General features: G+C 44.9%; 1 protein-coding gene across 2 annotated transcripts; it reads left to right on the top strand.

Moving 5' to 3' along the window:
- Positions 1-193: 193 nt before the first annotated feature.
- On the top strand, positions 194-15,906 carry ANKZF1 (ankyrin repeat and zinc finger peptidyl tRNA hydrolase 1). Of its 2 annotated transcripts, none has more exons than XM_033160281.1 (16): positions 194-251; positions 2,778-2,895; positions 3,771-3,868; positions 6,028-6,130; positions 6,725-6,918; positions 7,563-7,678; positions 8,626-8,773; positions 9,348-9,570; positions 9,900-9,998; positions 10,388-10,546; positions 11,813-11,911; positions 12,128-12,380; positions 13,020-13,131; positions 13,814-13,981; positions 14,819-14,889; positions 14,977-15,906. In XM_033160281.1, the coding sequence occupies exons 2-16, from the start codon at positions 2,781-2,783 to the stop codon at positions 15,095-15,097; spliced, it is 2,079 nt and encodes a 692-aa protein (XP_033016172.1). In that variant the 5' UTR covers positions 194-251; positions 2,778-2,780; the 3' UTR covers positions 15,098-15,906. The 2 variants fall into 2 exon arrangements, with proteins under 2 accessions (XP_033016172.1, XP_033016163.1); XM_033160272.1 differs by having other exon boundaries at positions 11,810-11,911.
- Positions 15,907-15,909: the final 3 nt, after the last annotated feature.

The raw sequence follows: 15,909 nt of genomic DNA, 5'->3' as shown, positions 1-15,909 counted from the left end.
TGTCCCGACCGGCGGGCGCTTTACGCTGCCAATGGGAGGCCGGGAAAGGACGAGGAGGTGGGATCGGGGAGGGCCAATGGGAAAGCTGCGGTGGGGGGGGAGGAAGAGGAGGAGGCGGGGCGGGGAAAGGATTGTCTCCGACGGGAGGGGGAGGGGTCCGTGACAAACGGAAGTGACGTGTGCCAGAGGGCGAAGGTGGTCCGTGGTGAGAGGTGCAGGGCTGCCTCGTGTGCTTTTCAGCCCGGAGAGTGGTAAGCGCCCCCCCCTGATCCGACAGCATCCCCGGAGCCTCCTGAAACGCTTGGGGTCGCGTGGCTTATCTCTCTTGGCATCTTCCCCGCTGCATTTCTCCGCCAGCCCTGCTGCACGTGGGAGCTGACATGGGTTTTTTCTCTAGCAGAAACGGCGCCTGAACAATGGTTCACCCCATCATATGAACCCCTGGCAGTGAATGGTGGCTCTGCTCCAATGACTAATACTCATATCAAAGAATTTTTTGGATACTTTAGTAGCATGTCAAAGGATTGTTTGTTTGTTTTTCCGGGGGGGGAATACCCTGACAAATACCCTGGACCTGATCACTTGCAGGTTCAGATTCACCAGTTAAAGACCACGAGTAGATTAAGGAGATTGATTTTCTTGACACATGTCGGCCCCCACCCGCACTGGCCTTTTCGTCCATTGCTGTAACTTCTTGTGCCTGTGTAATTCTTATGACTCAATAGCTAGGCTTAAGTAATTAAAATAATAATAATAGCTAGCCTGTTTTGTCCTGTGGTTTCTGTGTCTGGATTATGACTTGTGAGAAGTTTCCCCCCTTGTCTCTTGCGCTCATTATTTTTTTAAAAAAAATATGTATTTTTAAAATTAAAGATTTCTTGGTTTACAAAAGTATTGCAATGCCTCTTTTTTGAAGTTACATTGGCCTAGGGTGTGGCTGTTTGTTTGTGATTGGCTGTAGTGAACTTTGTTTTCTGGGGTGGGTGGGTGGATGTTTTTGGATCAGGTTAGCCATATTGATTTGTATGCTGTTGGTGGATTTTTGTCATTGTTTTGTTGGGCTGTGTATGTGATAAAAGGGAGCCATACTGGGGTGAAGGCATCTTCTTCCATTTGTCCCTGTGTCAGTTTCAGCTTATTAGTTAGTTTTTCTAATAGAGCTGTTTCCCATACTATTTGATACCATTGCTGCTTGCAGTGTAGACAGAACCTGCACAACTGGTTTGTGACCTTTCTGCCCCACCTTCACCTTTGGGGGGGTGAATGACTGACTTATCAGTCAGTCTGAAGCAGCTGACTTATCCTTCATTTTCTGACCTTCCTTGACCTGTTCGTTATTTCTAATGCACAGTTGCACCTCAGTACATCTGTGAGTTAACTACTGCACAATTTTCTAAGTATATAGCTGTGTAGACACAGTTTTTCAGACTAACTCTTTCCAACTCTTGACAAACCAATAAAAACTTTTAATACTGTAATAATATCTGTTGCAAGCACCACTAGGAAATTGAGACATATCATGGAGGCAGCAAGAGATTTTGGATCTTTTGGACACTGTTTGGGAACAGAAAGTTTGAGAGCAACTGTGTGCTGGTCATGTGATCCCAGAGCTTAGTATCTTATGCTGTTGTAATAGAGAACTGCTTATTTCTGCTCCAGCAACTGCATATTTCAGTGTTGTACCAGGGCCAAAAGATATTAAAATATGAAAGGAGTGGAACCTCAATGCAGTAATAGAATAGTCAGCCCTGATTTAGAAGAGACTTAAGTGACACCATCCACAAAATGTTCTTCCCAGGTAACCATATATGCAGGTGCACTTTCATGAACCTGAGGGGAAAAGGTGTCTCCAAGAGAGAGAGAGCCAGTGTGGTGTAGTGGTTAAGAGCAGTAGACTCATAATTCCTGTCCCCTGCTCCTCCACATGCAGCTGCTGGGTGACCCTGGGCTAGTCACACTTCTCTGAAGTCTCTCAGCCTCACTCACCTCACAGAGTGTTTGTTGTGGGGGAGGAAGGGAAAGGAGAATGTTAGCCACTTTGAGACTCCTTCGGGTAGTGATAAAGTGGGATATCAAATCCAAACTCTTCTTCTTACAAGAATAATTGGCTTGACCTAAAAACAGGGGCAGATTTAGGGTTGTGCTTGTTTTGTTTTATTTCTTTCCTAAAATTTTCTTACAACAGTATTCATTGCTTGATTGCTAAAACAGACACCCACCCACACCCTCAAAGCTGTTTACAAAACAACCCGCTTGCTACCCTACCATGTATTTATAATAAGGAATAGAAGCCTTAGCTTAATATGTCATATCTGGCATAGGCTCAAGATCTTATGGCCCCCTGATAATTGCTGGAAAGGTGAATGTAACATGCAACTTCTTTGTCAATAGGATTTGCTGGCATTTGAGGGCCTCCTCAATTATGGCAGACAGGTTAGCTGAAGGGTCCTTTGCATTTATTTCCAGTCCACATCTCAACATCGTTTCTTTGGGCTGAAATTCAGCAAGTGAAGATTTATCCATTGCAATATGCCTTTGTTGGAGAAAGCTGTACCTATTGTAGAAATTATACTTTCTGTATGTTACAGACACAGAAACCCAGCCCCAGGGGTGGGAGCTGTTTTTTTGTGTTTGTCCCTTAAGGACAAAGGAGATTTTACATAACTCCTTATTGAATATAGATATATAACATCTGGATGTGTTGTTATCCTTAGGAGTGGGGGTTCCCTTTCCTAAAAAGCTTGCTGATTCTCTCTCTCTCTCTCTTTCTCCCTCAGATCATGCAGCCTGCTGAGACCTTGTCTGTGTTTGACGCAGCTCAGAATGCAGCTTTAATGAATGGACTTTGCCTTGTTACTGAATCATCAGGAGTCGTCACATCGATGGCCATTCCAGGTGCTGCCTTTGAAGGGCCATATACAGTCATAACTCGTGTTGCGTTTGCTGCAGGTTGCGAAGGCACGGGATACGAACGCGCCAAACCTGGAAGTAACGAAATGGAGCACTTCCGGGTTCAGTGGGTCTCGCAGAAGCGACGCTGCGGGTTGCGGACTTCTCAGGATACGAACGGGGCTCCGGAACGGATCCCTTTCGTATCTAGAGGTACCGCTGTATCTAGAAAAGGGTTCTGGGCAATGGTTACTGTTCACCAGGTTTGCGGAGTTCATGACTCATGAGTTTAAAACTATGGTTGGTGAAAACACATAAGGATCTGAAACCACAGTTTGATCTTGGCTTGTTCTTGGTAACCAAGCAACAATTCCCGAAGCTCAAACATCTTGGAAAACTTTTAGTTTAAAGTGGGAATCAAATGCTTCTGATTTTATCCTCATGACCACAAAAAGAGGAAGCTGAAGGCTTTCTGTGACTTATTCATGTAATGAGAAACCATGGTTTCCTTTTGTGTTTGTTAGTGTGTCACTTTATGACATCATCAGTGTGCCGCTTTAGTAATTTAGCATCTTTGTCAATTAGTTAAAACCAGTTATGTTTAAACTAAACACTGGGGCTGTTCATTTATTCCATCCAGGATTCTTCCTATTGAGGTGTTAGTGATACTGTCTCACACACAATATTTCTAAATTCCTTTTTTTGTTTTCATTCTAATGTTTAAGTTTTCCAGCCTTCTGTATCAGGATTTTCACATTCTTAAAGCCCCTCAGAATTTGATGAGATGTTATACATTTGAGTTGTATTAAAGATTTACATTCCTTCATACATAACTGTATTTGTGCCAGTAACTGTGTTCATTTTCATTCTGTTCACTACAGTGACTAAGGGACCAAATCGACCTAGTAGGATCTTAGAGGTGTCAGACAGGATGTACTGCTCTGCCTGCTCAAAAGCCTTTGACAATAGAGAGGAGCAGGTGGGTGTTGCTGGATGTTTTTGAACAATGCTTTCTGTGGGAATAGGATGGTGCAAAAATCCATTTGTCTCTTGTCCTCAGATGAAATGCAGTATCCAGTAGATCAAGGGCAGGAATCAGGATATGGCCAGTGGGCCAGATCCTTCTCTCTATTATTATTATTATTATTATTATTATTATTATTATTATTATTATTATTATTATTTATTGAATTTGTATACCACCCTATACCCACAGGTCTCAGGGCAGTTCACAGGATAAAATCACAATATAAAAACACAACATACATAATTAAAACAAAAACAACCCAATAACACCCCCCCAAATTAACTTACACTACCCTCTGCACTGGCCAAATTTGACAGGTGGGTGGGGCTGCCTCCTCTTTCAGTCACCTCACAATGACTTTGGTGATATGGTGTTTTAAAGTCCCAACAATCAGTTGATTATCAGGGCTTCAAAGTGTCGTGTGCACTGCACTCTGAAGTCCCATTTATCAGCTGGTCATTGGGACTTCAAAGCTGAAATGTTTGCACTGACAGAACAATTAGTGTTGTATTCCTCCCACAGTTAATATATAAAGGAAAGCTGTAAGTAACAGCTTGCAACATTTTATCAAGAGATGGCCCTTGTTTATTCAGTACTGAATGAAAAAGTGATGGATAATTTCGTACATAAAATTGTTTCTCATTGATACAACACATTCTTTCTCCCCTCTCTTCCTTTTGGCATGTTTGCTTTTTTGAACGTCAAAGTATAAAAATATAAATTAAAAAAGTAATATTAGAACTCTGAGTCATCTAATAAAGGTGATTGATGGAAGATTCAGGGCAGACAAAAGGAAGGACTTCTTCATATAGTTAAAACTATGCATTTTTTTCTCCTGGGATGTAGTGAGGGCCACAAGCTTGGTTGGCCTTAGAGGATTAGACAAACTCGGGTAGGGAACTGGATCCAATCTGCAGGCCAGATCCTTAATTCCTCCATCCTCCCCAGGCCAATTTCTTTAACCAAGCTGTAACTGCTAGGCAGCTAATCTGTGGTTGTAGCAAGCTTCTTTGTTGTCTGTTTGCAGGTGCAGTTTGGATTCAAATAGCACCCGCAAAGGACTTCAAAGGGACTTGCTGCAAGGCTTTTTTAAGGTGCACTGTCAGTCAAAGTATGCCTTCAAAGATGCTCATTAACAGTGCTGCTCAGAACTGTCAGCAAGCCTCCCTTGCAAAGGGACAATCAGGCACTCACTTTAAGCTCCCAATTGTTCTTTTGTAAGCATCTGCGTACCTGCCCCAAATCTCATGTCACATAAGAAGTGAGGTTTGGAAGTGGGCATGTTGAAGGAAACAGCCTCGTGGATCCAATTAGACCCATGGTTTGAAGAATCCCCACCCCTGTAATAGAGAACAAGGCTATCAATGGCACCCAGTCATAATGGCTATGTTCTGCCTCTACTATTGGAGGCAATATGTCTAAATAGAAGAAGAGTTTGGATTTGATATCCCGCTTTATCACTACCCGAAGGAGTCTCAAAGTGGCTAACATTCTCCTTTCCCTTCCTCCCCTATTCTGTGAGGTGAGTGGGGCTGAGAGACTTCAGAGAAGTGTGACTAGCTCAAGGTCACCCAGCAGATGCATGTGGAGGAGCGGAGACACGAACCTGGTTCCCCAGATTACAGGTCTACTGCTCTTCACCACTACACCACACTGGCTCTCCAGTTGGCTCTCCAATTGCTGAGAATCACAAGTGGGGAGCGTGTTGTTGTGCTCAGGTCCAGTTTGCATGCTTCCCATAGGTATCTAGTTAGCCACTGTGAGAGAAGAATGGAAGAACGGTGGACTAAGATGAACCTTTGGTCCAATCTATCAGGGCTGCTTTTATGTTCCTAAGACTTCCAAGTCCCCCAAATCACAACAAGAATAGGATTTTGTATGATGGGAATTGTAGTTCCTATACTCATAGTAATAACAAATATGCAAGTTCCATATTGGACTGACCCAGATACTGTTTTATGTCCTTAACTAAGCACTTGGTATTTCAGGATCATTGCAAGGAGGTACTTTTGCCTGCCCTATGTAGCCCGAGATATAGATGCTGAACACTGAACCAGTTACTACTGTGGCCTATGTTGGTTCTCCCACTGTCCCTTTCTTTTCCTGTTCAGACTGAGCATTATCGACTAGATTGGCATCGTTTCAACCTAAAGCAGCGGCTCCTGGGTCACCGCATGCTCACAGCTGAAGAATTTGAGGCAAAGACTCAAGCAGGTGAGAGGCACATGATACGGGTTCAATAGCTGAGAGTCCTGCATTGAGGCGGGTTGGACAAGATGACCCTTGGTGTCCCTTTCAACTCTACAATTTATTATTCTATGAATACTACTCAAGAGCTCTGTTACCTCAGGTGGTCCATTTTGCCTTAGCTCGTAACAAAGATTCCAAGCATCCAGCTTCACAGCCATTCACCTACAGGCTGGGTAGAGTAAGTCTCAGATGGGTGCCTTAGACTCAGTCTCATCCAGCATGGGATGCTAGTTCATTTCACAGTTCATTACTATAATGGCCCCTTTGGTTTGACTCTAGCTATGACAACATACTCCAGTCAAACGTATGTCCAAAGGAGCTCAGTCGTCTAGATCCACACATATATTTCCTCCCTGCTGTGGTCCTGAGCTGTCTTAAGTAGATAATTTTCCAGCTTTACCAGTCCAGACTGTCTTCTTTGCATGAGAATGCTCTGTCTTTCTGCCTCATGGACAGGAGTTTCAGATATAAAATTCCAGAAACAGGATCTCTGGAATCCGTTACATGATGCACTTCCCTCTTGACTGTGTGATTTTCTGTTACTACCTTGGTCCACAGGTGATGTCTCCAGCATCTCTGGGTCGGATTCCAGTGACTCTGACTCGGACAGTGAATCTGAACCACCATTTTACCCCAACAGTGAAGGCAGTCATCAGAGCCCCTCTCCATGTCCACGCTTCCAGCGGGTCCTGTTCAGAAATGCCCAAGGCCAGCTCATCTCAGTCTATCGCTGTGTGCTGAACACTATGAAGGCATGTCACAGGATAACAAAGCAAAGAGCCTACTGGACCTCATTCCTTTTCTGGCTTTTGGTCTCTTCCTGCTTTAGTTACCAGCTGTCTCTCACTAAACGATAAATGCCTATCACGAACACACACACCTCAAGAGGAAAATGCTGTGGCCAAGTTTTAAAGGAAGTCTAGAGTCTGTTGCAATAAGCATAAAAGCAGCTGGTCTTAATTTTCCTACCTACTATCTTGCTTTAATTGCAAACTCTTCCTCCCAAGCAAGTATTATAATTTCAGCCAGTTGGGACTGTGTTGGCTTGTTGCCATAAATGTGTGGGTTTATCTCTTGAGTCCTGCACAGTTCCTTTAGTCACCTGACTGACTTTCCCCTGCACATTAATTTTTAACATCAAACAGGCCCATTTTGCTTTCCTGATATTATTCTTTCTGTTTTGTAACTGATGTTTTCCTAGAGGAAACCTGAATTTCTGCAGGATGAAAGAAGCATTTTCCCCACTTCCAAAACTTCTGTGGGAAGGGAACATCCCTTGAAATCCCTTTGTCTGTTTGGGACCAGCTAACACCCTATTTAACAGCCAGGCTGAAAGCTGCTCTCATTGCTCAGTCAGTAACCTCTCACTAACTGAAGGATTATTTTGTCCATCCAGGGCAGTGTGGAGGAGCCTGAAGAGCTAGTGGCGTCCCTTCAGAGACAGAGCTCAGGAACCTCCTGGGTGATCCTAATGGCTGGTGGGGGACACTTTGCAGGAGCTGTCTTTAAGGGGTAAGAATGCAGAGGGGGATGTCGTATCATGTGGGTCAACTTGCGAGCTGTAACAGCTGCCTTAAGAGTGTGACTGTGTCAGAAGACTGATAAACCACGATCCCACATGTGCTTCCAGGCCAGCGTTTATGCTCATCTCATGGCCTCCACTAAGCAGTTTCCTGGAAGTTCATGAAGAGAGAGATGGGGGGGGGGGGAATGTAGAGTGCTTCATACAGTATCTGTAATCTGCTGGACCCCATTCAAAGTGCAAATCAGATGAGGAACCTGTGACCCTCCTGATGTTGGATTCCAACTCCCATCATCCCCAGCCAACATGGCCAATGCTCAGGTGGATGTTGGAGTTGTAGTCCATCATCATCTGCAGGGCCACAGGTTCTCCATCCCCTGGATTCAAGGAGTTTATCAGTAGGCAGGAAGGCTAGACATGGAGGCAAAGCATAATCATGATGATACAAAACAAATTCAGCCAAAAACAACCACATAATGTATGTGTGCAAAAACAGTCTCCACTCAATACTGACTCACCAGCACCTCCTTCCTGGAGGCACTTGAGGTTTTCATGGATGCATGCAATATAAAGCAGCCCATTTTGTGAGCTTGAGGATGTGAGATAAAAGGTCTTCATCCTTTCTTAAGCCACTTGAGGCTAACACGAACGAAGACATCTGATCCATCCATCTCAATATTGCCTACAAAAGAATGGGGAAACTGTGGCCCTCCAGATATTGTCAGGCTACATATCCCCATCATCCCTGACCTTTGGCCATGCTAGTTGGGATGTAGGGGTCCAGCAACGTCTAGAAGGCCTCAGGTTCCACATTCCTGGTATGGACAAAACCTGAGTCCATTTTGGCTAGTCTTTGTTCCTAGTGAAGACATTCATGCTAAGATGATGATCCTGGATGTTGGTCTTTGCTGTAGGCTTACCGTCACTTTCTTCCCAGAAATGAGGTGCTGGAGCATAAGACGTTCCATCGGTATACAGTGCGAGCTCGCCGTGGGACAGCCCAAGCAGTGAGAGATGCTCAAGGGTCTATGCCAAAATCTGCTGGGGCCACGCTGCGGCGCTACAATGAGGCTGCCTTGCTCAAGGTGAGTGCAGACCCTAGTAGAACAAAGGGTGAACCCACAAAATGGAAAGGTGCCGGGTATTTGAGAGCTTTGCTGTTTGAGTAAGATTGTTTCAGCTGTTCTGCCTTCACAAAGGAAAGATGCAGTTGACTTTTACTGCAAGTCTATGCCAGTAGTCGGTGCAGCAAAACAGTGATAGAAGAGGATAGACCTCTCTAGTCCTAAGGATGTAGACCAGGGCAGGCAATGTGGTGTCTTCCAGATGCAGTCCAACAATGAGTCCCATCCTTGACCATTGGCCCTGTTGGCTGGGGCTGATGGGAGTTGGAGTCCAACCACATTGCACTGGGTATCTCTAAGTAACCCCTTCTTGCTGCAGATTCCATATTGAGAAACGAAGCTCTTCCATACCATTCAGACTGTTTATGCATTCTCTCATTTGAAATGATGTATTTTATGTATAAATGGCACTGGGGATCTCGTGGAAATAGGGGACCAATTGTTACGTTCAGACCCTATGCAACTCAGCCTTCATTGTGGTTACTTCTGCTGCACTAAAGGCGACGACGATGGGCCTACTTGTCTTTTCCTGCAGGATATTCAGGAGTTGTTGGCCAACTGGACAGGGCATTTGCAAGGAGCAGAGTGTATCTTCCTTCGTGCCCCTCGCACCAACCGAGCTCGTTTTTTTGGCAGCAAAAATGGCCCTCTTCAGCGAGATGATCCCCGTATCCGGGGCATTCCTTTCACCACCCGGAGAGCCACCTTCCACGAGGTGCAACGGGTGCATGGGGTTCTGAGCAGTGTGCAAGTATATGGTGAGCACAGCTTTTTGCCCCCGATCCCCACCCAAGTACTTGAAATGATGCTCCAAAGTCTTGTGTATACTGTTTCTGACTATAATCTTGGTTTTAGCCTAGAGATGTGGAGGCCCAGGGATGGGGTGGAGTATTGGGAGTGTGTGTGTGTCATTTCCCTCCCGTATCTCTATTCTGGCCTTGTTTGCTTCTTTTAGCTCCTTTGCTCTTGCTGCAATTGGGCCACTGTGAATTGTCTATCTAGAAATCTGCCATTAGGAGTGGGAGTGGAGGGTATGGAACCAAGAGGATTTCCATCCCTGAAAACACCATTCTGATTCTTTTGGCAGGCAAAGACACAGCAGTGGCAGATTTGATTGCCTCCCCTCGGAAGAGCTGGAAAAAGGTCCTTCCTTTGGATGAAGCATCTTCACAGAGTCAAGACACTAGTGAGTTGGAGAGCCTTGGCATCCCTGCCCTTGTAGCAATCCTTCATCCACTGCAGATGCTTTGTTCACTTTTTACCATCATAATCACCTAGGCTATTGGGTGGAAAGACCACTATGAGCTGCTGAAGGCAGTAAAGCAGGGGATTCTGCCTCCATTGGGAAATGGCTTTATGGAGAGTCCCGGAAAGAGGGTTGCGGGCAGGAAAATGCTGAAATCACGATGGTGGCTGGATGTGATCTAACAGTGGCTGCAGTTCAGCTGAGGGAGGACTGATAGGCTGATTTGGATCACCTTCCTTACCCCAATCCTCAAGTTCCTTGAATGATCCCTACTTTGTTCATCAGAAGCTGTGAAGGAAAGGCTTAACCATGATCCTGTTTTCTTACAGTCTCTGCAGCAAAGCCAGAAAAGGAGGAGGAGGAAGAGGAAAGTCTGCAGCAGCTGGAGTTGGTGGAGCAGACACTGAGTACACTGGAACTCCGAGAATTTGAAGTGGAACCAAAATTAAATCGCAAGAAGAGAAGGAAGAAACCGAAAACACTGATGGGTAGGTGGCTGAGGTAATGGACCTATTATTAGGTACAGATACTGGGTGCATTCTCTTTCTAGAATGGCTAAGTTATTTGCCTGCCTTGAGAGACACTGACCAGAGCTCTGCAGTTTGGTGTCCTTGGCAGCTGCTTCCTATCAAGATGCAGGCTCCCAGGATAAGAAAGCCATGATGGGCCCTGGGCCATAATCTAGAGGGACCTTAGTTCACAGGAAGTCAGAAGCTACAACCTAGAAACTGAAATACAGTCCCGTTTGAAAAGAAAGTTGTTTAAGCATTGGATATTCCATTAAAGCAAACCCCTGGGACAAATTGCATTCAGCATTTGCAGAAATGGCAATATCTTGCCTGATCAAAGCACCGCTGCCTCTGTTAGGTAATCTGTTCTAGGTTAAAAATGTGCAATAGAAGAATGGCAACCAACATGATAAAATGGAACACATAGGATTCCTATAGACAGAGGTGGGGTGGAGGGGGCATTGCATTATGGGGAAATCAGTTTTGTACTGTACTTCCTGCAAGAGAGTCCACCCTCTTCTACTTTCTGGGAGGCAGTGCTTTCACATCTTTGTTCTGCTCTCTTTACTCATGAGGACTGGGGCTTTAAAGCGAAATCTGATAGGTGTGCTGGATTTCATTATGCTACCTGCCTTTCATGGGATGACTTGTATGTCTGAAGAGGAGCCACCCCAGACCCAGAGAAGTCAGTGTCAGCTGAGATGGTTCCAAAGATTTAAGAGAGAGCAAATGAAGGCTGTCTTAAACCACCCTTCTAAATTACCCCTTCTAAAGCTGCATCATCTCAATGTTATGGGTTGGACTGCATCCATCTCTAGTCTTAAGGTTAAAAGCAGGAGCTGCTGCTGCAGCTTTGGAGTCAGAGCAGTGTCATTGAGGGATAGATAATGATTGTTTTTACCCCATGATCAGCTGTTCCCAAGCAGAAAAATGGAACCGCAGTTCTCCTATCTTTCTGTTTGTGTGGAACAGTATCAGCATCACAAAACTGTGATGGTTCTCTGGGACTGCTCTCCTCATATTGGCCGTGATGTCAGTGACACTTGGAGCAAGTTGGGAGAGAGGGGTGGGTGTTTAGAACATCGGTCCTGCACGCTGGTTAGTTCATCTGAATCCATCATTCATGCATTTCTGGGTCATTCTAGGACAGAGTTACAGTGCTCACTAGACAGGGATCAGAATGGTACTGATAGACTAAAATGAATTGGACAGAAAACACCTTGCATGTTCTTTCTTTTGAAGCAGAGTCCTCCACTGAGACTTCAGGAGGTGTGAAAGAGCCCAAGGCTTTGTTGCCCAGAACAGAGGAGTCATCCAAGACCCAGAATTGTCTGAAATATGATGGTGAGTTTGGGGGTGGTTTTGTGAGCATCAGCAAGATCTGCACTTCCCCACTCCATTTCATAATAAAGGGTTCTACAGCAACTTGCCATTTGGGCCATTATTGGAAGCCTGTGCTGGTTAAGGGAGTGGCAAAACCAAGACTTGACATTCTGTTTCCCCTTATAGGTAACATGAATATTTCATTGTTAATGTGAGACTCTTCCTTCCTTCCTCTAGGTCTTAGCACATCGTTACAAGATGCCTTGTTCACAGCATGTAAGATGGGAGACCTGAAGGCACTACAGCATCTTCTGGGGATAGATAATAGCACAGCAGATAAAGCAGATGACTGCAATGGTATCACCCCGCAGCAATTGCTCAACTCACCCCTGGATGAGAGTGGCTGGACCCTTTTGCATGTGGCGGCAGCAGCTGGAAGGAGTACAGTTGTGCGGCTGCTGTTGGAGATGGGGGCTGACCCATCCCTTAGGTAATGCCCAGCTTGAGAAGACTATATTGATGCCTAGGGTCCTAAGACTTGGTTCTTGAGTTGCACTTTTGTTCTGTGAGTAAGAACTGCTGACCCCATGAAATTCAAGCCGCTCCTCTTGAGTGTCAGCTGTCCTTGACTCAGTTACACATTAAATCTGAGCCCAGGTCTTTCAGAGGTATTGGGAATTAGGGCCAGAGCACTTGAGGGCCACTTTGTCCAAGTACCTATGCAAGTATAGGAAGCTGGAGGACATTCCATTCTCTGGGACAAATTTCAAATCTGTTCATAGACTGGGATGGTTTTGGCTTCTCTGTCACTTCCAGTACCCAGTTGCAGAAGCAACAAAAGTGATGTGGCACATGCTGCTTCCATTTCCCAGCAGTGTCATCTTCTACTGTGGTTAGGGTTGCCATATTTCCAAAAGTAAAAACCAGAGCACCCTGAAAGCCCCCCCCCAAAACGAATTTTCGATTGACTTGCCTAAGATCCAGGACAAAGCGCTGCCTTCTGGAAATTCCCCCCAGATGTCAATTCTGCCTTTGAAATCCCAGTAATGTCTGGGGAAATCCGGATGGATGATAGCCTAACTGTAGTGTAGGTCACAGATCTGGACTCATAAATGTGTTTTCTCCCCAGAGACAGACAGGAACAGCCTCCATACTGTGTTTCTGCCAATAAACAAACTCGTAATGAATTCCGAAGGTTCAGGGGTGAACAGCCTGAGAAATATGACTACGACCGGGCCCAGGTGGGTGGATGCATGTATGAAGAATGCTCTGGGTGCATGTATGAAGAATTGGAAAATGTCTGGTGTGGATGGTTACACTTGTGAATAAATAGAAGGCAAGTGCAAGTTGATAATCCTGGGCCAAGCCAGCTGCCCACAGAAGACTCCTTATCTGTTCTTGTATGTTACTGACCTTGGACAGTTTTTGAGTTGCACAGCTTGCAATTTAAGAAGGGGAGGCTTGATAGGAAGAATTCCAGTCCTTTTTTTCTTCCACTATTTGGGGTGGGGGGCTCTTTTAGACCCTGTCACCCGTACCTTGTAACTTACGTTACCCTTCCATCCTTTGCATATCTCTCTGGAATCTCACACTCAGTGCAAAAGGCATCCTGGATTTCTCTTAATCAAATGCTCACTCAAGCAGGCATTAATTTAAGTGGAAGATAACTTTGAGTATGTGTATGAAGGATTTTTGTTTATGTATGTTTAAATCTCCCAACTCTAAATATGCTAATGGAGTGAGCAGAGATTGTAAGGAAATGAATTTTGATGGTGTCTAGGGATTTTGCATCCAGAGATGTAGTAGGGCAGCAGCATACACAGAACAAAGGGATACCCAAGCCCCTTTCAGGATCTCTTCTGGCTACTTGCTGCCGGGACTGGACCCTTTTCTGCTGAATCCACATCTACTGTGTAATTGCAGGTGCCTGGACCCCTGACGGCAGAAATGGAAGCCAGGCAGGCAGAACGCCGCCAAGCACAAAAGGCCCAGCGGAAGCAGCGTGAGAAAGAGAAACGAGAGGCACAGCAGCTGCTTGAGCAAGAAGAGGATGAGAAACGGTCCTTTGCCCTGCTGAGTGATCGTGAGAAGGTGAGAGCTTATGATTCTGGTGATTCAAGGAAGAAAAGGCAACTTAACAGATGATGGCATCACTTCTGGTGCTACAAGCTTCCTGATATGATACATGGCATCATCCGCTGTGCTGATCACAGAGAGCTCGTTTGACCAATGCTGTCTTTACTTTCAAGTAAAGAAAAGATTGTGCCGTTTCCTCTCCTTCTCCTGACAGTTGGTTATATTGGGTCACCCCTGTTGGTGTGGATATCCTTCTAGTTCTAGCATCTCCTGAGAAAGACACGTGATAAGACTTATACTGTTATTCCTGAACCAGGCGACATCATCCACTTTGGAGTGTTTTCATTGCCATTTCTGAACCCATCTGTGCAACACAACTGGAATGGGTTTTTTTTGTTTTTGAATGTAATGAGGATCTTGAAGATCTACTTAATGTTGTCATACTGGGATATGTCCTGAATTTAGGTAGGCATCTCTCTCTTTTCCACGGACATGACCTATATTTAAGAAAGGCCTCCTGAGATAGAGAATAACTCACAGATCTGTATTATTTCCTGAGTCTTTGCTCTACGGCCAAAGTTACCTTGAGAAAGGAATTTGGAACCTGCTACTCTGAACCAGTCTGTTCTTGCTCTGTAAACTGTGTGTTATTCTGATGGACTTAAATATCATAGGGCATTTCTGCTGCATTTTACTAAAATACTTACGCCCTCCTGTTAGGAAGATCTCTGGTGAAATCTGTTTTGTTTTACATAGGATTTTGTACAATGGGATGAAGGCACTTCTCCCTATAGACCCTGGGGGACAGTTCTTTGTTGTTGTTCCTAATAGTATGTGTGTATTGCTTCTTAGCGTGCATTGGCAGCTGAGAGGAGACTTGCTTCCCAACTAAAAGACTCCAGTGCAACTCTTACCAATACCAGGTAAGGTGGGTGAGTGGTGTGTTGCTTTTTGGCATGACCTCCAACTACAATGATTCCATGCTCATGCTGTCTTTTTGGTATCTATAGGCGCTGTTGGCTATGTGGGGAGTCGCTACTGGGCCGCATTCCCTTCCATTACCTTGACTTCTCCTTCTGCTCCACGAATTGTCTGCGAACTCATCGACAAGCAAATGCTGCCCTGTCCTAGCGAGGGTTTTTTTTTTAAAAAAATTGGGCCTTAATGATCTACTTCCTAGAATCTGAATGGAAATAAAAAAAATCTAGTCTATGACTGTTGTCACTTAGATGAGGAAGTGCAGCAAAAACATATTAGCTGCTTCCGTGTACTCCAGAGGAGGCTAACCTGGACAGCTGGTACCTTACTGGCTGAGAAATGACACCTCTAAAATGTCTTTTTCTCCCTTTTAACACTAGAAGCAGGATTTTATGTATGGGAGATGGGGTTGGAGGAGGCTTTGGAAGACTGCTTTCCATGAGGAAAGGAGCACAGGTTCCTTTTACAGACTGGAGAGAAGAGGGTGAGACACTGGTTTCTTTGCTAGCTCCAAGTATACCAATGTTAGCAGAATCCTCATGGAGTATACTGAGAACATTTTTCCAGGAAAATAGCTATTTGATCAGTTATTTCCTCAAATAAAATAATAGCTACAGTAACATGGACCTGCTGCTATCTCTAGCCCTATGTCTCTAAAAGTTACTGCAAAACAAGTTATACAAGAAGGCTTATGAGTCAAGATACAACAAATGTATCTTTTTAAGGTGGTGCAGAGAATTTCTCCCTTTGCATAGAGGGCATAGAGGTTGGGGTGCGGGGTATTGTTGTGCCATGTCACCAATCTCTGCCATCCCTTGGATGGCTTCCACCACTATTTTCATTGCATTGTTTGGGCAGCTTCCAACTGGAGCCATTCTTATTTGCCTTTCCCCATACCTTTCTCTTCCCCCTGCCCCAGACTCTCAAAGTATTGTGAATGAATAAACTACAGTGCAGAACTGTGG

The sequence above is a fragment of the Lacerta agilis genome, chromosome 1, assembly GCF_009819535.1.
Source record: "Lacerta agilis isolate rLacAgi1 chromosome 1, rLacAgi1.pri, whole genome shotgun sequence".
In the NCBI taxonomy this organism is placed as follows: Eukaryota; Metazoa; Chordata; class Lepidosauria; order Squamata; family Lacertidae; genus Lacerta; species Lacerta agilis.
The sequence above is the reverse complement of the archived record's forward strand: the minus strand, read 5'-3'. Positions and strand labels throughout refer to the sequence as shown.